The following is a 23277-nucleotide window of genomic DNA, read 5'->3' on the forward strand; positions in this document are numbered from 1 at the left end:
GAGGTAGACAAGAGGGGATATGGAATCATATTATTTCTTCTCCAGGAGACTTGAAGCCTCTGCCATCATAGCACCACTCTTGACTCTGCACCTGACCTCACCATCTCCCAAATTATATGCCTCATTGGACTCACCCATGGGGCAATTTTACCCCCTCCTTATTCTTGAACTTGGACTCCTCCACTTCTGGATATACCAGCTTTGACAAAGCAAGAGCAGAAGGGGCAGCCATCACAGAGGCAGAAATCAAGGATGACGCGTCAATCTGTAAGGCCAGACTTAGGAATGAGCATCTACAGAACCCAGACTTGGGCTCACCCAGGAGTGATCAAACAGACTATGCTTACCCCAAAGGATATGAAGGCTCCCAAGACAGTGCCTGAGATGGTGGCAAACCCTCCAGTCATCACTGCATGGAGTTCTGAAAGCGTCATGTCTGCAAGGTATGGACGGATGAGCAGAGGTGCCTCTGTCTATAATAAAGAAGAAGAGAGTCAGATTCAGAAAGGTGCAGCTCCCTATCACAGAGTGCCCGCCCCAGCTCCGGGCACACATCCTTCCAGTGTGGGTGCTCTTCCAAAACTAAGCTCTGCTCTTAGGCTCTCCCAGTGTCTGGCTCACCCACTCTGGTACCTAATCATATTCTGGCTAGCACTCTTCTCATGTGTTTTCATATCAGTTTGTCTCATCTATTTAAAATTTAGAATGCTATAGAAGAAAAACAGTATATTTCTTTTTTATGTTCTCAACGTCTAAAACTATATACTCGGGAATTCCCCAGTGGTCCAGTGGTTGGGACTCCGCACTTTCACTGCCAAGGTCCGGGATTCGATCCTTGGTTGGGGAACTAGGATCCCACAAGCCACGTGGCGTGGCCCAAACAAACAAATGAACAAAAACTATATACTTAGTGAATGACTTTAGTATAGTGTACTTACTGAGTACATATTAATTGCTTAAAAGGTACTCATTAAATGAATTGCAAATAGATGACTGAAGCCCAATGTTGATGAAAGAATCAAAAGAAATAATGTTTTGTGAAAATGGTATGAAATTATGAAGACCCAACTATGTAAAATATATCTAGCATTGACCTAAGAAATACTTATTATTTAATGAGTGACAACTATGTGCCTAGTGCTATATGATATGCTAGGGACATTCCTATGAATAAGGCAAAGTTCCTACTCTTAGGACTTTATAGTGTAGCAGAGGAAACTAAGCTGATTATGGAGAATTTCAGCAAAATGCAGCATGCTACGGTAGAAGTGTACAGAAGTATTCTGAGAACATTTCAAATACCATTAATCAGCCTAGGGCCTTAGGAGAGAAAGACCTCAATACTAATTCCTTGTCAGTTTGACAGGCCATTGTCCCTAACACTGAGCTGATCAGTCAGTAGCATATATTGAACACCTACTCCATACAGACAAATGTATCAAACAAGTATTATGGGGGCAAGCTTTGGTGTTAGCCCTGAGCAAGGCAAGCTATTGTCTCCTTAGAGACCCTGGAAAACAAAGGTCACAGGAAGAAACCAGAATATGGAGGAAACATCTTTCATAGCCCCTGAAGGGGGATGACTTGGACCAGGGCATTTCCCTAAATTCCTGTGTAAGAAGTTGGATCTGTGGTTAAGTATGTCCCCATTACATACACCCAAATAAGTATTATTAGGTATGAAAAGTAAAAGCAATGAGCTGAGTTCCAAGTTTTCTTTCATCAGAGTGACTGGCTGCCCATACAGTCTTCATCTATTTGACTTTTCAAAAGGAAAGCATACATTTCTCAAACTGTTTTCTGCCATACTCTCTGTTCCCCAGAGAAGAGATCAGAAGGCCTCAGGGTGCTTACCATACCCACAAAGATGTTTCCTGCCACAGCCAGGGTCTCTGTGGCAGTGGTGCCCATGGTGATTTGCAAAAACCAGGCAATCTAAAGGGATGCAAAGATCCAAACCATTCACATTAGCAGAAATCTTGGGGTGTATCCATCAAAACTCCTCCTCCATTATGTTGGTAAGGAAACTAAGGCCTAGAGAAGAAGAGGGACAAGGCTGAGATCACAAACCAAGTTACAAACAGAGCCTGGACCAGAACTCAGGACTCTTGGCTTCCAGAAAAAGTAGATTAAAACTCAGTGTGAAATGGCAGTTCAGCCCATTTTTTCTCCCTCCTCTGCCCCTCAGCCTGCCTAGGGCCTGGTCCTGACCACTTGATATCAGGCACACTTGAAAGGGTTTGCTTTTCACATTGGTTCTAATGTTCTAGATCTGACATATGATCACTTTTTCCCAAAGTAAGTGCCATCTTCATGCCTCTTGACAGATCACAAGACAAAGGCCCACCTCCTGACTGTGCAGGAGAATGACTCACCTTCTGAACTACCCACTGCACAAAGCCCAGGTAGTAAAAAGTGGACATCACACATCCAAAGAAAAGGATGATTGGTAAGGCCTATAATGAGAACGATGGGGCAACCAGTGAGATACTACACTGAATGTACAACTGTGTGCCATAAGAAGACTGTGTTTCAGGTCTCTAAGTTAAGTTGTTAGCATCCCAAGCATAGCTGATACAGTATAGATACTCTGGATGTTTAAACACAAGCTAGTCTAAGAATATATTTTAAATATATTGCAAATCTATTATGCCGTCAATACTAAGCCACAAGGAGATGTTTTCTGAGCCTTCTTCTCCCACCCCTATTTCATTCCAATTTCAGTATGACAATGATCAAAGGGCAAGAGGTTAATGCTGCTTCCTATATGGATAAGATCAAATCCTCTTCTTAGGGTCAAATTGGTATATAGACTGGCTGATCTCTTGGACACACATCTTCATCATCTCGCTTTATCCCCCTCACCCTCACTGCCACTGACCCTCATTCTTGCTCATGAAACATATGACCTGAAAAGCGAAGATATCCTTGACCAGCATATCCCCAAAAACAAAACTGGAGCCAGCCACAGTATAGTTGAGAAAAATCTGCAAGAAAAAAAAGAGAGACAGAACAAGAGTGAAGCCAGAAAGGACACAGGGAAGATAAGATCAGCGTCATGTATGCTGCTACTGAGGTTGGTCTCCCTTTGACAGCATGGGAAGCAGCCTCAGTCACTGTGAGCTACTCATTGAATGACAGGGGACTCAGCAGTTCCATTCTCTTTATTTGTATGCTTAGTTGTACCCCAGTATACTCTCTCCTTTCCCACCAGATCACCCACCACCATCACTAACAAGACACAGCCTGATCTCCTCATGCTTTCCCCCAGTCTCCTTTCCCTAGGGTTCTAAAAGAGCTCTCATATTCAATTTCTCATACCTGAATCTGGTTTCCCAGCCATTGAAATGCTTTAAATCCAGGATCAGTTCTGATGACCAAGATCCCAAAGACAAACTGAAGACCTAGGCCCCAAAGCACTGCCCTCCAGGACACCTGGGAGCAATAAGAATGTTATTCTAATGTGAGCTCTAAACCCGATTTGTTCATTACCTGGCTGGGGTTTTAAACATGGGTACGTGTACTCTGGAACCAACCTAGCATGTTAACAGTAAATCTGGGGTAAGATGGAATAGGGAGCAGGGGGAAATAGGGCAGTAGTATATAAAGAGCCACATACGTCTATGTGGTTTTCAAAACTATGTCTACAGGTTAGACCTCACACACAGATACACGCACACATATATAAAAGCATCATAAACCACTACTTTAATATTACTATGTGCAATGCAAGCTCATTCTCTATCGTATTCTGTTTTCTTTCTATCCTTCTTTATTTTTTGTTTTGTTTGTTTTTTCTTTAACACTGGCCTGGATCCACAAAATTGATATCAAGGCTCACTAACGGATCACAACCTACAGTTTGAAAATAAATGGTCTAGGGCCTGTGAGAACTTTAAACTTCACTTAGGAGCAAAATTGTCAAAGGGGCCAATTCCAGAGATTGTTAAGAACTTAGTTCTATGCCTTTGTAATCAATACTTGGCTCATGCACTTTGTAATTAGTAACACATGGTCCTTGGCTAGGTATTACTACGCCCACCCTGCAAAACCCAAAACTCACTGCACTGTGGTGTTTGGAGCAGGCAAAGAGGATGAGGGTGAACATGCAGATTCCTGCGAAGGAGATCAGCTGCTCTGGCCTTTGGGCTGTGTCTAGAGCCAGCCACAGGATAAGGCCAACCAAGGAGACTCCCACGAACACACTGGAGAGGGAATTTCAAGACCATGTCATCAAATCAGTGAGTGAATAAGAAATCATTAACTTTACCTCTAAAAAATAGAAATTCACCACAAGGATAAATGAAACAACTCAATAGATTAGACACAGAGACATATCTTTAGAATCATTCATCTGGTGGTTTCCCAGTTAACACCTCTCCCCTCCCCTCAACTCTTTTACTCACAGAATGAAGCTGAAAGAGTCCAATCTGAGGACATAAATCTCATGACCTCTTTTTCTTCAAGTTATCATATCAGTAAGATGTGATATAAAGACTTATTATTTAAGAATGTTCTAATGCATAACCAAAATATTTTTAAAAGAAGGGGGAAAAGTCCTCCCATGGATCTCCACCCACTTTCCAACCACTCCAAGGGTAAGAGTAAAGGCTAAGCACATATCAACTACTTAATGCCCTGTGGTCCCTTGATGTACCAAACATGCTTGATCAATACATAAACTAGTCTCATGCCTGAGTGTTGGAGTCATTTCAGTTCAAGGGAAAAGAAGTAGAAGGTGAATCACATATGAAAAGAAAAGAAAACAAAAAGAGCACATTGTCCATTGAGATGCCATAGGAACAATGATGACGATGACAGAAGGGATTACAGGTCAGGGTTGAATTTTGGAGCTGTTCTCACTGTGAACTCAAAGTGAATTAAATCTGGCTTCCATGGATAACTAATAAGAATGTGCTGTATAAAAAATTTAAAAATAAAATTTTTAAAATAAAGTAACACAAAAAAAATAATAAATCTGGCTTCCAGAATCCATCCTGTTAATGAAGAAAGTCCTTTCACTCCAGTGTCAAATAAATCAATGATCCAAAATTTAGGCTGTTGTCTGGTGTGTTTCTCCAAATGATCACTGTTGCAAACATCCTTAACAGCTATTTTCTGTGCATCCATTGGACAAAAGGCATAAAAGTGAACATATAGAGAGTCTGAAAGTTATCCTCTCACCCCAGGCGTGTGATCAAAGGACACTTGCATGCCACAGTTAGTTAGATGAGGTGCGGCTGCTGTAGCATCCAGCTCAGTATACACTGAACAGTGAGTTTGCTCTTTAAACTCTAGGGAATTATAAGACACCAGTGGGTGCAGGAAGTCTGGAGGACTAGAGGGAAAAAAAGCACAAAAAGTATCCAGGAACTAAGGGAGAAACACATGACCACCAAATCAATTTGATAGTTTAATGCTGCTATAAGCCTCTTTGCCTTGATTTCTTCATTGAAGAAATATTTTTAAAAGATAGCAATTCTTTTGATAGCAATTGAAGAGAAGTATGGTTTTTCTCACTTCTGATACCAGCTCTGACAATAAACAGACTGAAACTCTTCTCTGAAATGGAACCCCTCCTGCCCCCTAGCAATATTGAGACGTGAGGCTATAAGAAACTGGACTAAGTTCAGTGTTCAGAGGCCCGTTGCTATTTGCTCGCTGAGCCTTGGTTTTTTTGGGTTTTTTTTAAACATCTTTATTGGAGTATAATTGCTTTACAATGGTGTGTTAGTTTCTGCTGTATAACAAAGTGAATCAGTTATACATATACATATATCCCTATATCTCTTCCCTCTTGCATCTCTCTCCCTCCCACCCTCCCTATCCCACCCCTCTAAGTGGTCACAGAGCACAGAGCTGATCTCCCTGTGCTATGCGGCTGCTTCCCACTAGTTATCTATTTTACATTTGGTAGTGTATATAGGTCCATGCCACTCTCTCACTTTGTCCCAGCTTACCCTTCCCCCTCCCCGTTTCCTCAAGTCCATTTTCTAGTAGGTCTGCATCTTTATTCCCGTCTTGCCCCTAGGTTCTTTATGACCACTATTTTTATTTTTTAGATTCCAGCTCTATTTACAATAGCCAGGACATGGAAGCAACCTAAGTGTCCATCGACAGATGAATGGATAAAGAAGATGTGGCACATATATACAATGGAATATTACTCAGTCATAAAAAGAAACGAAATTGAGTTATTTGTAGTGAGGTGGATGGACCTAGAGTCTGTCATACAGAGTGAAGTAAGTCAGAAAGAGAAAAACAAATACCGTATGAGCCTTGGTTTTGTAAAGTATAGGGGAGGGTCTGAGAGACAGCTCAAGAACCGTCAAAGGAGGAAAAGGGTAATGGATTGGGGTTTAAGACAAGTTGTGGGATGAGGGATATTGAGATTCTTATCTTACCATTTCAGCCAAAGCTTCAGGCAGGAGTTTTCAAGGGGCTTCAGACATCTCATTAATTTTTCACCAAAGAACCTTTTCAGAAAGCGGTGAACCAGGACTAAAAGCACCAAACAGGTAAGGACGAACAAGGCCAGTGCCCTATGGAAATTCAAGATGCAAGCTGCCAGGAAGTAGGCAGCATAAACTAAAAAGAGAAAGTACAGAGTAAGGATCAGCAAGGCAGAGCCCCTTAGGATCAAGTGAAGATTTAGTCATGAATGTCTGGGACTAAAGGCAGGTAAAACCCTCCAGCGACCTTACCACCCAGCCCTGTCAGACTGAGATGCAATTCTCAAGGCCAGGATAGATGGCTAACTGTTTTCTTGGGGTATCCCAAGGAGAAACCAACTTAGTTTGAATGCTGCATATTTTCACTTGTCCCTGATAAAATCTCATTCCCTTCTCTTTTATCTGATATTCTCTTTCTATCCCTGGAAGTGGATTTGATCAGCACCCACTTTAAGTACCCACCTTTATATTCTTAAAAAGTCATCTTTGGGCTTCCCTGGTGGCTCAGTGGTTGAGAGTCCGCCTGCCGATGCAGGGGACACGGGTTCGTGCCCCGGTCCAGGAGGATCCCGCATGCCGCGGAGTGGCTAGGCCCGTGAGCCATGGCTGCTGAGCCTGTGTGTCTGGAGCCTGGGCTCCGCAACAGGAGAGGCCACAACAGTGAGAGGCCCGCATACCACAAAAAATTATTAAAAAAAAAAAAGTCATCTTTTTTCAAAACTTTACAACCCCAGTCATTTTAACCTTTCCTCTTCAGCAGAGCCATGTAAACAAGGCTACTACTAGGAGGTACAGCCATATGGTTCTCATTCCATGGCCCCTTGACTCACCCCAAAATATAATTTTTGTTCTCACTACCCCAGCTGCCTCTAATATTCACATCAAAGTTCCATACGTCACTGACGATATATTTTAAATAAAGGTTTGTTATCTATTTTTTTTTTTTTGGTCATGCCCCGCGGCTTGCAGGATCTTAGTTCCCCAATCAGGGGTCGAATCCGGGCCCCAACATTGAAAGCACTGAGTCCTAACCACTGGACCGCCAGGGAGTTCCCAAGAGGTTTGCTATCTTTTAAAAATATTTTATATCATTGATCTTACCAGTAAACCAGCAAATAAGTAATATACTACAGGCTTCTTTCACAGACATCAAGAACCATGCCCCTCATCTAATCAAGATACTAAAAAAGAGACAAGCCCAGATTCTCTGACATATTTAAGTCTATCAAATAGTACATTTTGAAAAATAGCTTATTCTCAGAAGTGCAACTTATTTACTTATTCCTAGAAGTGTAACTCTATAAATTACAGCTCATCTACAAGTAATTAAGATCTATACATCATATAGCCCTTTAGATCAATTTGTGAATAAATTTGCTTTCCATCTAGTAATAGTCTTGACACAAGGTCACATTTCTAAAACAATTGTGTCTCTCACTTCCGTGGATCCTCATTACCTTACCCAAACACAACAGGCTCAGCAGGATCTTCTTGAACAAGGCAGCATGTGTCTTACAGAAACTTCTTGCCCTGGTGAAAGGCTGTAGGTTCCTCCTGATGAGAATCCAAAAATTAAGATCTGAAAATTATTCCATCCCATTTATATCAATTCCCAGAACTTAGATTGCCTGGCCTGAGGAAGAGTTTTCTCTTAATGAAATTCATCCTGGGAAAGTTTGGTAGTGTTGTAGCGATGCCAAAAAGGCCAGGTCAACCTTGCCAATGGGCAGCAGGTCAGAACACTCCTACCCAACCTGGACTAGCAATATCCTCAGTAATTTCCTACCACAGAAGGGAACACTGGTCACACCAGGGAGAGACTACTGGGACCTACTCCTTCCTGTTCCCTAGGGACGAGGGATTGCTCAGCTTCCAGATTCAGAAAAGGGCCTATTCTTCTGAGAGAAAATAAAAATCACATAAACCCATAACCCTGAACAGTCAATCAGATATGCATTGACAGACTGGATGGAAAACACTACCACCCTCAAGAATCCCTGGGTGAGAGGGCCTGAGAGAAGGTGCCCAGCAAGTAGAACTTTTCAAGTTTAATTTATCAAACATTTATATAGTGCTTTCTATGTGCTGAACTCTTTCTAAGAAGTTTAAAAGTACTAACTCATTGACTCCTAATAAGAACTCTTGAGGTGGCTACTATTATCATTCCCATTTTACAGATGTGGAAACTGGAAAACAGAGAAGTACCTTTCCCAAGGTCATGGAAGTTGTAAGGAGCATAGACAGAATGTAAACTCAGGCAGTCTGGCTTCAGAATCTGAGCTCTTAACCATCTTCCTTTGCTGCATCTTACCCAGGCCCCAGGCTCACCTGTCTCTGCCCCTTTTAAATGTCCTCAGCACACTGAAGTCATATGAACAAAAAGCTCTAATTTTCAAACTCTTAGAAGCTCCAAAGAAGATGAGCCCAGCAAGAAGGTCCAAGCTGGCCATCATGCTGAGGCAGGACAGCTTAGCCAGGGCTGGGACCAACCAGTAGCTCCAAATGCCCTGGGGACTTAGCTCACAGATTTCCATGGCTCTTTCTCCATTGCTACCTCTCCCATCTAACACACTCCCTCCTCTTCTTTATACAAAGCCTTCCTTTTCACTCCTCTCTCCTTCTCCTTATTTCTTCTTTTTTCAGGGAGTCCAACCCTGTGTGAGTTGAGTAGAGTGTGTATTATCAGATATAGGTGATCTGAGAAGGAGAAAACATTCTTTATCACCACCTGACTTATCAATTCAAGAGGACGCTTTAGGATCTCAAGAACTCTGCTACCTTTCCATGCTTAATAGAGAAAGTAGTGAGTAAAAACCATTGCTTAGAGGTGTCAGTGTACCTGAAGGATGTCAATATCTTTGGAATATCATTTGCAAAGTATATCAAGGAACTAATGTAATTTCAATCCGAGACTTCCCATGTGTGCCAGATATCTTTGGTTTGCTCCTCCAGATCCACTCTCCATCTTGCTCCATGCCCTGGGATTCTAACCCATGTGGACTGCATCAGTGGGATTACATAACCCTCTGGATTTAGTTGGGTTCTACCAAGAGGATCCAAAAGGAGATCAGAGTGTATGAAAAGACTGAGGTCAGCATACTGAAGTCTTCTTTATCTGACTCTCCTTCTGGGTTCTCTTATATCTTGTCCCTTGCCTAGGAATAGTAACTGTTCATTGCTTCTAGCCTCAGGTTCTTGCACTATTGTTTCTTGTGATTCCACTACATCTTGCACACATCCCTGTAATGGTCTCTCTGTAAATAAACCCCCTCTGTAAAAAAACCCTTCTCTAATTATCCTAATTTAAGTATTCCATCTGTTCCTGTTAGGACCCAAACTGACCTATTAGGTGAAGCTGATTTAAAATCATACCTAATCAAATGCCAGTTCAGCAAAGCCATTGCAAAATTAGAGGGGACACTCACAAGTCCAGGATAAATATAAACCACATACCTAGAAAAGATTCCTGCCATTACCTCATGACCACATTCAAACGTTCCCTGGGAACTAAAGATCAGTGGGTACTACCAGAAGTCAGTGAAGAACACTCATTTCTGCAAAACCCACGAACAACCTGATCCTAGCATATCAATTTACAACTGGACCTCTGCTTTAAAAAATTAAAATAAAAAAAAATCATACAGGACATTCCAAGGAAAAGAGAATATATGTTCTCAGACCCTTTTAAACCAACTGAGAAGCAGTGCACAGAGGTATGTGCACGGGTGTTCATGGTCCTGGCATCCTGCTTGGCCTAGGATCTTGCTAATACAACCAAGCTCTTTACATAATGGTTCAGTTTGAGAGTTAGTAACTGTGTTATACTCAGAAGCTGAATTGAGAAAAAAAAATCTGTCTGGTAGATGGTGACACTTGATATCTTGTCCATAACTTGCTGTGATGTCTGTACCCACTCATAAATTCTCCAGGTATGTATGTGGAAGGCTTTCCAGATATGGACTAATAATAATGCTCTCACTTACATGCTTACTGCCTGCAGCCTCTAGTGACAGCATGGGAAAGAGTAGGGTAAGGATGATAGGTTGTGCTAGCTGAACACAGCATTAGTGGTCACTATAGGTCAGGCCTAGCAGCAAGGGTGTTCATGCATTTTCTCAGTGACCCTTTCCACAAGTTGTGTAAACTCCCCCAACTAAGGGAGACAAAGCTATGGAAATTCCCAGGGTCTGGGGTACTATCTTTTAGCAGTTAGAATGGAAGGCGTAGGTAGCTTTCAAAAAATCCATCTCCTGTGACTGTTGACAAGGGGGCCCTGGGTGAATCCTTGCTCGCCCTGGCTTGAAGTAAGAATTAGAAGAAAGACAACGAGTCAACCCAGTACAAAATGACAGTCTGAGTAAAGGGCAAGGGCCTCCAGGAGAAGCGACCAGAATCTTTTTAAGGTGTCCAAAGTTTTCAGTTGATGATAGCATAGGAAGAACTGGTCAGTGGGTACTGTACTGGGTACCACTTTGCCAGATTCAAAGGTGTGTATAAAACTGGTTTAAAACTGCATGGGCAAGGGTTGCTGGATAGTGTAGTAGAGGAGCTCAAGAACAGTTACAAAAAGTGTCCAAGGGAGAATGGTGACTGAGAAGCAAAAAGCTTATTAATAAACCAAAGTGGAAAGCCAAAAAGGAGTTGGAAAACCAGGGAAGGCAAGAGAAAAGTCTATCAGATGGAGGCCAGCAAACCTACACTGGAGTCAGAGGCTCTGTGCACCAGGGGATGACCAGTTCTGAGAACCATCAGCCCAGGCAGAGTAAGAAGGGAACCTAAACCAGAACACAGCCGGGTGCTTAACTGCTGAGTTGTGATGGATGTGTTGCCTTGGAAAAGAACCCTCTCTCCACACAGGAGCCAAATCTCTGCTTGATGTGCAATAAAAAGTCAGATCTTCTTCACACTAAAAGTAGAGATTCAAAGATCCACAAAAACAAGAGGGACCTAGTTAGTGGGTTTTCCAACCGGCCCTTCTACCCAGCCTCAACTTCTTCCTTCCAGAACTCTTATCCCTCCAGGTTAGAGGTAGCAGGGATTCTGAAAAACAGTAGAGTCTCCCCAGGTTAGGCTCTCTCTCATTAGGGAGAGTCATGACTCTTTCCCCAATGGCCTTTGCAGGCCAGTCCTTTAGTTCCATTTCTAGCAAAACTTTCTCTAGTTTCTAGTATATGATTAATGCTCATCACGTAGTTCCTATGCTGATACAATTTGTCCCTATTTACATCTTCTTTTAACGATTTCAATAGGAATTTGAGGACAAAGGAGCTCTGGCTCATTTAGCTGTTGGATTCAGGCTGAGGCCCTAAAGAGAGAAAAAAAAACAAAAACAAAAACTGGAGGGGTTGGGGGGAGGAGTTCCCAGCAAGGATGGGCTTGCCTAAAGTTCTTCACTCAAGATGTGCATTGACATGCAACTTAGTCCAGCCCAAGATGCCCTTCCAGACCTCCCTCCCAGTAACTTGTGCAGTTCACACCCACCCACCTATCTTGCCATCCCCATCCATCCCTGCCAGGCTTACTATCATCCTCCCAGGAAGTTAGAACAGTTGCTCTGATAGGGCAGCCAGAAGAAACAACAGACTTAGTAGGAGCAGTTGGAGAGCTAGGAGGAAAAGCGAAAAAGAGAAATGATCTTTAAGAAGGAGAGGGCTTCTCTGGTGGCGCAGTGGTTAAGAATCCGCCTGCCAATGCAGGGGACACGGGTTCGAGGAAGATCCCACATGCCGCGGAGCAACTAAGCTGGTGTGCCACAACTACTGAAGCCTGCGTGCCTAGATCCCATGCTCTACAGCAAGAGAAGCCACCACAATGAGAAGGCCACGCACCGCAACGAAGAGTAGCCCCCGCTCGCCATAACTAGAGAAAGCCTGTGTGCAGCAACGAAGACCCAATGCAGCCAAAAATAAATAAATTTTTTTAAAAAATAATAATTTTTTTTAGAAAAAGGAGGAAAGGTCAACAACATTTAGGTAGCATAGCAAATGAGAAGATGGCCGTGAACAGGTGACTGGTTCTGTTTGAAAGAGCCATTTACAGGAGAGTGACTGGATGAAAATGGAATTGCAGGGGATTGAGTGAAGTGTGAGTATATATGGACTACTTTTTCAAAAAATTGCCTCTAAAGGAAAGAAAAACCAGATACTATTTAGTAAGCACTTTTTACCAGGTACTGCAAGACCTCATCAATCATCCTCCCCTAAAACCACAAGGTTAATATTATATTCACAGGCAAGGAAGGTGAGCCTGCTGGCAAAGTTAGGATTTAAACCCCAGATCTTTCCATTACTCCATGTGGCTTCTAATTAGACATGAAAGACTGGAATTCCAGAGGGAACATTCCAGAATTCCAAAGTTATAATTGCGAAGAGAGTAGAGGAGAAGGAGCAGGTAACCGTGCCTGTGATGTCAAAGAAGCTTTCACAAAGAAGAGGACAGATGAACTGATCCTAAAGGTAAAGGGGAAGGCGCTTGCCAAGGGGATGTGTTTCAGGGAGTTAGAAGAGAGGGCTGGGCTACCTCTAGAGGAGGAAAAGCATACTTGAGTGAGCCAAGCATTTTGAAAGAACAGTATGGAGCTTCCCTGGTGGCGCAGTGGTTGAGAGTCTGCCTGCTAATGCAGGGGACACGGGTTCGAGCCCTGGTCTGGGAGGATCCCACATGCCGTGGAGCAACTGGGCCCGTGAGCCACAACTGCTGAGCCTGTGCGTCTGGAGCCTGTGCTCTGCAACAAGAAAGGCCACGATAGTGAGAGGCCCGCGCACCACGATGAAGAGTGGCCCCCGCTTGCCACAAGTAGAGAAAGCCCTTGCACAGAAACGAAGACCCAACATAGCAAAAATAAATAAATTAATTAATAAACTCCTACCCCCAACATCTTCTTTAAAAAAAAAGAAAGAAAGAACAGTATGATTTACTGTCTCTGAGAAGCAGGGAGCATGTGGATGGATGGTGAGAAGAAAGCATGCAAAGAAGACAGAAGCCAGGTCATTCAGACTATATAGCATGCTTAGGAATTTCAGTTTTATCTTGTAGAAAGCAGAGGCCCATTGAAGAATTTAAGCAAGGTAATAACATAAGTATATATGTATTTTTTAGAAAGATCACTCTGGAGGCGGGTGGTGAGGGATGGGCTAGGGGCCAGTATGGAAGTAACTGAAGGTGCAGGGGAGGACTGATAGGAGGTGAATGGCATAGGTATTTGTTTGTTTGTTTTTTAATTTTCAGTTTAATCACAGTACGACACTAATTCCTTAATATCAGTTATCTAGTCAGAGTTCAGATTTCCCTGATTTTCTCATAAGTGTTCTTTGTTAGTTTTGTTATTACAGTGTGGGTTTTGAATCTGGATCTTTTTAAGGTCCATATGTTGCAGTTGGACGAAGCTTTTTTCAAGTGTCTTTCCATCTGAATGTTCTGCCATCTTTTTTTTTTTTTTCGGTACATGGGCCTCTCACTGTTGTGGCCTCTCCCACTGTGGAGCACAGGCTCCGGATGCGCAGGCTCAGCGGCCATGGCTCACGGGCCCAGCTGCTCCGCAGCATGTGGGATCTTCCCGGACCGGGGCACGAACCCGTGTCCCCTGCATCGGCAGGCGGACTTTCAACCACTGCGCCACCAGGGAAGCCCCTGCCATCTTTTAGTTGTTGAGGAAAGTAGGTTGTTTGTTCTGTAGGTTTCCCCCAGGCTGCATTTTGATGATTGCATCCCTGCGGTACAATTGAACCTGTTACTCCTTCCCCTGTATTTCCTATAAATTGTAGGTAGAGTTAGAGACCTGATCAGATTCCATTTTCAGCGGGGGAGGCAGGTGTGCAGGACTGTGTCAGAGACGTTGCGTGCTTTTATCAGGAGGCACAGGCTCTCTCTATTTTTGAGATGTCAGCATTGACGACTGTTGCCAGGATCTCTTAATTCATTAGGAAATTCATGTTTTTATTATAAACATTTTATTCAAAATTATATGAACCTTGCTGAATTTTCCTCAAGAAATTGTTTTCCAGAATGATCTCCATTAGGCCACTTTAATTCATTAATCAGTTTTTCATTAAGGCATTGAATTATTTTAAATTATTTTCCATTTCCACTTTAGAAGATTTAAAAAACCTCTTCTTTTAAAACTTTGTAACAAAGGCATAGGTGTTTGAGAAAGAGGATCAACATCAAGGGGAAGGAAACTGGGATGACAAATGAGGTTCCTTCCGTGAGTGACTCAGTCAGGGTGATAACATGAATCAAAATAGAAAAGACAGGAGGAGGAACAGACCTGAGGAGGAAATGTGAGTTTATTTATCTTTGTGTGCCTAGAGCCCAGCCTGACTAGGACCTGACTGAGTAGAAACGTATCAAACCTATGCTGACAGAAATTTGGTTTTAATGTTTAATTTGAAGTGTATATGTCACACCTAGATGAAGGTGTTTGGTAAGTGGTTAGATATATAGGTCAGAAGCTTAGAACAAAGATTCAGGCTTCAGATGTGGCTTTAGGAATCAAGACATTAAGTGTAGGAGTGAGAAGAGAAAACAAATGACAGGCTCTGGAAAACAACAGACAAGAAAGAACATCCAGAGAGGTAGAAGAATGAGGAGGGGATAGTGCCATTAAAATCAATAAGTGAGTTTCCAGAAAGAAAGGGTCAGAAGTCATGCTGCAGATGCCCAGTGAAAGTGTGTGTACATTGGACTTGGTAAGTAGGTTTTCATTGCTCACTTGAGTAAAAGATTTTCAGCAGAGCAGTGATGGTGAAAACTAGATTGTACTGGGCTGAAAATTGAATGGGAAGGTGAGAAACATGGAAATAGCAAGGAAATCCCACGTTTCCAAGAAACTTGGCCATGAAGGAAAAAGATATCACAAGTTTGAGATAAGGTTGATTTTTGAGGAAAGAAACTTGAGTATATTTATAGATTGAGGGAAGGAATAATTGAAGAGGTAGGGGAAAGAGGCCCTGATGAAGGGGATGGAGAAGGGTGGCATTAAGAAGATGGATAAAGAGGTTGGCCTCAAACTCAGGGAGAGGAGGACTTCTGATAAGGAGGGGAAAAGATAAGGATTCATGCAGGTGCAGGTATATTTAAGTTGGAACATATGGGAAGATAACTTAATGTTTAAACAAAAATAATAATATTGTAGTATGGGGTTTATAACATATGTGAAAGTAAAACATATAAACATAAACAAGAGTAATATAAAGGCTGGAAGAGGACATACAGAAGTATACTATTATAAGGTTCTTATACTATATGCCAAGTATACTATTACAAGTTTCTTATACTATATGCCAAGGGGTGTAATATCACTTGAAGGTAGACTTGATAAGTTGAAAATATACACTACAGGGGACTTGCCTGGTGCTCCAGTGGTTAAGACTCCATGGTTCCACTGCAGGGGGCACCAGTTCCATCCCTGGTGAGGGAACTAAGATCCCACATGCCGCATAGGAAAGAAAGAAAGAAGGAAGGAAGGAAGGAAAGAGAGAGAGAGAGAAAGAAAGAAAAAATATATACTACAAACTCTAAACCAACCACTAATATAGCAAAACAAAGAGTTATACCTAATAAGCCAATAAAGGAGGTAAAATGGAATCATTTTAAAATATTCAGGGAGTTCCCTGGTGGTCCAGTGGTTAGGACTCCATGCTTTTACTGCCAAGAGCCCGGGTTCAATTCCTGGTTAGGGAACTGAGATCCTGCAAGCTGTGCAGCACAGCCAAAAAAAATTTTTTTTCAATTAATCTGAAAGAAGGCATAAAAAGAGGAAAGGGTATTAAAGAGGAAAGGCATAAAAAAAACAACAATGGAAGACATCTGTGTTTATGGATCAGAAAAATTAATATTGTTAAAATGTCCATACAACCCGAAGCCATCTATAAATTCAATACAATCCCCATCAAAACTCCATTGGCATTCTTCACAGAAATAGAAAAAACAATCCGAAAATTTGTATGGAATCTCAAAAGACCTCAAATAGCTGAAGCAATCCTGAAGAAAAAGAACAAATCCAGAGGTATCAAATGTCCTGATTTCAAACTATACTACAAAGCTATAGTAATAAAAACAGTATGGTACAGGCATAAAAAGACACATAGACCAATGGAATAGAATAGACAGCCCAGACTTAAAATCCCACATATACAGTCAGGTAATATTTGACAAGGGAGCCAAGAACACCCAATGGGGAAAAGATAGTCTCTTTAAACAAATGGTGTTGGGAAAACTGGATAAACACATAAAGAGCAATGAAACTGGGCCCCTATTTTATACCAATCACAAAAATTTACTCAAAATGAATCAAAAACTTAAACATAAGACCTGTTACCATAAAACTCCTAGAAGAAAACACAGGGAGGAAGCTCCTTGACATTGGTCTTGGCAATACTCCTATGGATAAGAAACTGAAAGCAGAAACAACAAAAGCAAAAGTCAACAGGTGGGACTATATCACACCTAAAAGTGGGACTTCCCTGGTGGCACAGTGGTTAAGAATCTGCCTGCCAATGCAGGGGACACAGGTTCCAGCCCTGGTCTGGGAAGATCCCACATGCCACAGAGCAACTAAGCCCGTGCGCCACAACTACTGAGCCTGCGCTCTAGAGCCCACAAGCCACAACTACTGAGCCCACGTGCCACAACTACTGAAGCCTGTGCACCTAGAGCTTGTGCTCTGCAACAAGAGAAGCCACTGCAGTGAGAAGCCCATGTACCACAACGAAGACTAGTCCCCACTCACCACAACTAGAGAAAGCCTGCGCGCAGCAACAAAGACACAATACAGCCAAAAATAAAATTAATTAATTAATTAATTTTTAAAAAAACTTAAAAGCTTCTGTACAACAAAAGAAACAATTAATGAAATAAAAGGCAACCTATGTAATGGTAGAAAATTTTTGCAAACCATATACTGGATAAGGGGTTAATATCCAAAATATATAAAGAACTCATACAACTAAATAACAACAATGACAACAAAAGATACAATTTAGGGCTTCCCTGGTGGCGCAGTGGTTGAGAGTCCGCCTGCCGATGCAGGGGACACGGGTTCGTGCCCCGGTCCGGGAAGATCCCACATGCCGCGGAGCGGCTGGGCCCGTGAGCCATGGCCGCTGGGCCTGTGCGTCCGGAGCCTGTGCTCCGCAATGGGAGAGGCCACAACAGTGAGAGGCCCGCATATCGCAAAAAAAAAAAAAAAAAAAAAAAAAAAAAAAAAGATACAATTTAAAAATGGACAGAGGAACTGAAAAGACATTTCTTCCAAAGAAGATATCCAAATGGCCAATGAGTACATGAAAAGATGCTCAACATCATTAATCATTAGGGAAATAAAAACCCAAACTACAATGAGATATCAACTCACACCTGTTTGAATGTCTATCATCAAGAGACAAGAGATAACAAGTGTAGGCCAGGATGTGGAGAAAAGGAAACACTTATACACTGTTGGTGGGAATATAAATAGGTTCAACCACTATAGAAAACAATATGGTGTTTCCTCAAAAAATTAAAAATAGATCTACCATATGACCCAGCATTTCCACTTCTGGTATATGCCCAAAGGAAAAGAAAACAGGGTATCAAAGAGATATATGCACTCCCATGTTTACTGCAGCATTATTCACAATAGCCAAGATATGGAAACAATCTAAGTGCCCATCAATGGATGAATATGTAAAGAAGATGTGGTATATATATATGCAATGGAATATTATTCAGCCATGAGAAAAAAGGACATCCTGCTATTTTCTACAACATGGATGGACCTTGAGAATATCAGGCTAAATGAGGTAAGTCAGAGAAAGAAAGACAAGTACTGTATAATCTCACTTATATGTGGAATCTATAAAAAGCCAAACTCGGGAATTCCTTGGTGGTCCAGTGGTTAGGATTTGGCACTTTCACTGCCGGGGCTCTGGTTCAATCCCTGGTTGGGGAACTAAGATCCTGCAAGCCTTGTGGCATGGCCAAAAAAATAATAATAATAAAATAAATTAAAAATAAAAAAGCCAGGGCCTCCCTGGTGGCGCAGTGGTTGAGAGTCCGCCTGCCGATGCAGGGGATACGGGTTCGTGCCCCGGTCTGGGAGGATCCCATATGCCGCGGAGCATCTGGGCCCGTGAGCCATGGCCGCTGGGCCTGCGCATCCGGAGCCTGTGCTCCGCAACGGGAGAGGCCACAACAGTGAGAGGCCCGCATACCGCAAAAAGAGAAAAAAAAAAAAAATAAATAAAAAATAAAAAAAATAAAAAAAAAAAATAAAAAAGCCAAACATTAAAAAACAGAAAGTAAATGGTTGTTACCAAGGAATGGGGTGGTGAGGGGATAGGACAGATGGTGTTAAGGGTACAAACTTTCAACAAGTAGTAAATAAGCCCTAGAGAACTGACACACAGTATAGTGAATATAGATAACAGTATTGTATTATAATCATCAAACTTGCTAAGAGACTAGAACTTGATTCCAACTACTAAAAAGAAATGATCATTATGTAACATGATAAAGGTGCTAGCTATTGCTACAGTGGCAATCATATTACAAATATAAGTATATCAAATTAACATGTTGTACACCTTATCTTTGTACAATGTTATATGTCAAACATATTTCAATTTTAAAAATTACATTTAGTTGCAATCCAGAGATGAGAGGAAGGATCTGGGTAAATAGCTGAGCTAAATTCTCATTGATTGTGAATTGGGCCTTTACTTTTTATTTTGTCTAGTTTTGTTTTGTGGGGCCAAGAGTGACAAATGAAATTATAAATGCTTCCCAAATCCTAAATTTTATCATTAAGAAAACTTTCATAAAATCAGTGGCATGGGGTGACTTTAATTGATGAGAGGAATGTAATATTGGGTAACTACTGAAAAGACAATCTATTCTTAGTGGATGACTGGGAAAATTAACAGTGGAAGAAATAAATTTGATATGTTGAGAAAAGAAAAGAGCAGTGGAGCCAAATAAAAACAAATAAATAGCTGGGACGTCCCTGGCAGTCCAGTGGTTAAGACTCCATGCTTCCACTGCAGGGGGCGTGGGTTCGATCCCTGGTCAGGGAACTAAGATCTACATGCCACATGGTGCAGCAAAACAAAATGAAACAAACAAACACACACACACACACACACAAATAAATAGCAAGATGGTAGATTTAAATCATTAAATGTAAATGGCCTAAAAATGCCAATAAAAAGCAGAGACTGGCAGGTTAGCTTTAAAAAGCAAGAGGGAGGGCTTCCCTGGTGGCGCAGTAGTTGGGAGTCCACCTGCCGATGCAGGGAACATGGGTTCGTGCCCCGGTCCGGGAAGATCCCACATACTGCGGAGCGGCTGGGCCCATGAGCCATGGCCGCTGAGCCTGCGTGTCTGGAGCCTGTGCTCTGTGACGGGAGAGGCCACAACAGTGAGAGGCCCGTGTACTGCAAAAAAAAAAAAAAAAAAGCAAGAGGGAGACTGCTTTTTTTCTGAGAGAATGGAAAAAAAAAGAGGACAAAGACAAAGAAAATTATAAGTAATGAATGGGGGTCTTAGTAACAAAAATACTTAGTCTTCTTAGAAAGGAATGATATTGGATTATATACAGTGGAGATTGTATAGCTATTATATAGCAGTGGAGATGGGGATGGGTAAGAAAAAATGGGGTTGAGAATTTGAAAAGAATAGAAGTTTTAAAACAACTACTAAAGGTAAATAAGGTGAGTCCACATGTAACAAAGTGAAGTGCCAAACCACTGAAGATGGCTCAGGCAGTCCAGTTTGGTGCCAAAGTTCCACTTAATTGTTTTAAGTTGTGATGACTTTACTGGGCTCCACGTGAAGACTAGGCCTGTCTGTACAGAATTTATAGCTGAAATTCAGCAAGATTTAAACCAATATTAATTTGGTACATGATCATTATCCTTTTTTTCCTGGTAATTGGCTTGAATGAAAAACCATACATGTAAAATTTTAATGATCCAACTCTTCATTTCTGGAATCAAAAACCAGAAGAGCTAGTATTTAGAAGACAAGCTAGGAAAAAGTACATGACTCTTTTCCTCTAGGGCAGAAGAGCCCTTCTCAGGTCTACTGGCCCTTCCGTCAGCCAGACCTAAACTTAGGACAGGATGCTTCCCTGCTAAGCCAGCCCCAGGACCCTAGCATCACTGTGGGGGTGGGGGTGGGGGGCATAAGGGCATATGGCTGAGGGTCTGTGGGACTGAGGGGGAGAGGGATGCTCTTATGAAGCCTAGTTTCCTTTGCTTTCAGCAGGTATACCCTCTGTTTTACAGAAATTCAGCCTCTCTTGCCCTAGATCCTTTAGCACATCTCTGATCCAATAGCTTCTGAGCCTCCTTTCTAAAATCTTAGGGAAAACTGGCCTTCCCACTTACCAAAGCAAATCCTCCAACTCTTGATCTCAATTCCACCTCCTCGCAACTCCTAAGGGCTTATCTGACAATTATTTATCTCACTATCTCCATCCTCTTCTATTGTCCATTCCTTTTCTTTCTTTGACTCTCCTGGCTCCTTCTTTCAGCCATCAGATGTGCTCAAGTTCACTAGTTCTTTAAAACAAACACCCCTCACCACCACCAAACATTTTTGAATTCTAACAACAGAAAGAACCTTCTTTAAAATGTTTATGTTTTGCTAAATTGCTTTATAGAAATGGCTAAATTCAGAAAGAGTAATGAAAAGAAAGAGAAGTTAAAATAGTTTACACTGAAGCATCAGATTAAGGATATCCTTATCCAAGAACAGAAGAAAGGATAAAGACAGGGGTCTGAGTATGTGTCCTGAGAATGGCTGGCCTTAATCAGTCATCAAATCTTGTCAACTCTACTTCGAAAGTGTATCTATTGAACTCTGAATATTTTTGAATTTTTGAGTATATACTACGGGTAAAGCATTGTACCAGGTGCTATAGGAGATAAAAGGATGAAATAGACATGGATCCTGCCCTCAATGTATTTACAGTCCAGTTTAGGGGATGCAATATACATATAAATCTGTAACACAGTGTCAAAACTTTTAAGTGTTATTAGAGAAGATCAAATAGAAATGTTATGGGAGTTTTGAGGAAGAAGGGGCCTCTTTGGACTGGGGCCAGTGAGGTTGAGGAGGAGGAAGACCATTTGTGATAATATCATGGACATGATTGCTCGTGAGTTGGGCCTTAAAAGATATGTTGTATCTGGGCAGAAAGATGTAAAATGAAAAGACATTTCACTCAGAGGGAATGATGGAAAACATGACACAGAGGTAGGAAATTAAAAGTTATATTTAAGGAACAATTGAGGGTTAATTCTAATGCATAGAGGAGCATTAGAAAGGGAATTGTAAGAGTTAATTTTGGAAAGTCAAGTTAGGTACAAACCATGGTTGAAGAGCAGGAGGAGTGGGGAAGACATGAATGCCAACCAGTGGGGAATGATAGAGGTTTTTGAACAAGGCAGTTCAGAGTCATGCTTTAGGCAGTTCTGGTAGAATCTATATAAGATAGGTGTGTAGCAAGTGGGAAGGACTGGAAACAAGAATCTGTATGGGTGCTATTTGAATAGTTCAGCAGAAATGAAATGAGTTTCAAAATCCAAATTCTACTATAGGTGGTAAAAGAAGGAAAGCAAACCACACACAGAAATACGGAAAGTAAACTAAACGGGGAAAATGTATAGCTTTACTAGGATTCAAAGAAATGCAAGTTATAACTTTAAAGCATGATTTAACATCTATGTAACAAATTTTTCATCTGAGAAAATATAAAGTTGATGAGATTTGAGGGAACTGGACACAATTATACATCAGAGCAGTTTAAGACACCAACAGCAATCTGACAAAATGTAGGAAGGTCCACAGACTTACTTAGTGGTCCAGTGGTTAAGACTCCACCCTTCCACTACAGGGGACACGGGTTCCATCCCTGGTTGGGGAACTAAGATCCCTCATGCTGCGCAATGCAGCCAAAAAAAAATAAAATAGAATAAGAATTCAAGCCCAACATTGTAAATCAACTACACTTCAATTTTTTTAATGAAATTTAAAAAAAAGTTAAGCCCAGTATTAGAAGACTCAAGAGCTGATCAACAGCTTCATGGAACCTACTCCCTAACTTGGGCAGGGTACTTTAAGGTGGATCTATACTCTGTCTTTTCTATGCCCAGCGCAGTCAGTGGGCTAAATATAAACCAATTATCAAAAAATCTTCTAAAGGCTCCACAGAAGTTAGAAGGTTTAAGTTTAATAGAGAAAGACAAAGCCCTGTGTTTAAATAGGCTTTAATCTATAGGTAGCCTGACCACTGTCTCAACAACCACCGGGCACACTAGGACACGTCACTGGACGCTGAGCTGCAGCATGGCAGGTGCAAAGCAGGAGGCCCCAATGCTACTGGAAGAGGCAGAGGCTGACTAATATGCCATAACTATGACACCAAGCTTCTGGTTTTTAACAAGACAGGTCATAAATCTCAGGACACCTCCTAATTATTTTGCTACATTTTACTGTTACCTAAGCTCTTAAGGTTCTCTCTTCTGTGTGTATGGTGGAAATCTTATGTAATGATATGCCATTGCCCATCTCTTCCCAACTCCTCATTCAATGACATCCCCTTGGTAGCTTGAAATAAGCCATGTTGAGAGTATTTATACTACAGGCAAATGCTACAAATCAAAGGTTGATTTATTATTTTGTCTAGATCAAGAAGTGGCACACTATGGTCCGTGGGCCAGTCCATCCTTGTTTTTATAAATAAAGTTTTAAGAACACAGCCATGCCCATTTGTTTAGTATCATCTGTGGCTGCTTTCCCACTAAAATGGTACAGTTGAGTAGCTGTGGCAGAGACCGTATAG

General features: G+C 41.6%; 1 protein-coding gene across 1 annotated transcript in view; it reads right to left on the reverse strand.

Moving 5' to 3' along the window:
• The window catches only part of SLC28A2 (solute carrier family 28 member 2), a 42093-nt gene that overhangs the window by 13483 nt on the left and 5333 nt on the right, over positions 1–23277 (reverse strand). Inside the window, exons 4-12 of the mRNA XM_081227903.1 lie at positions 7915–8006; positions 6405–6588; positions 4064–4205; positions 3322–3435; positions 2910–2987; positions 2376–2456; positions 1855–1935; positions 348–473; positions 135–265 (exon numbers count right to left, since the gene is read on the reverse strand). Of these exons, the coding sequence (XP_081084029.1) occupies positions 135–265; positions 348–473; positions 1855–1935; positions 2376–2456; positions 2910–2987; positions 3322–3435; positions 4064–4205; positions 6405–6588; positions 7915–8006 (1029 nt within the window). The remainder of the gene's footprint in view (positions 1–134; positions 266–347; positions 474–1854; positions 1936–2375; positions 2457–2909; positions 2988–3321; positions 3436–4063; positions 4206–6404; positions 6589–7914; positions 8007–23277) is intronic.

This window comes from Mesoplodon bidens, assembly GCF_964165515.1.
Source record: "Mesoplodon bidens genome assembly, chromosome: 3".
Taxonomy (NCBI): Eukaryota; Metazoa; Chordata; class Mammalia; order Artiodactyla; family Ziphiidae; genus Mesoplodon; species Mesoplodon bidens.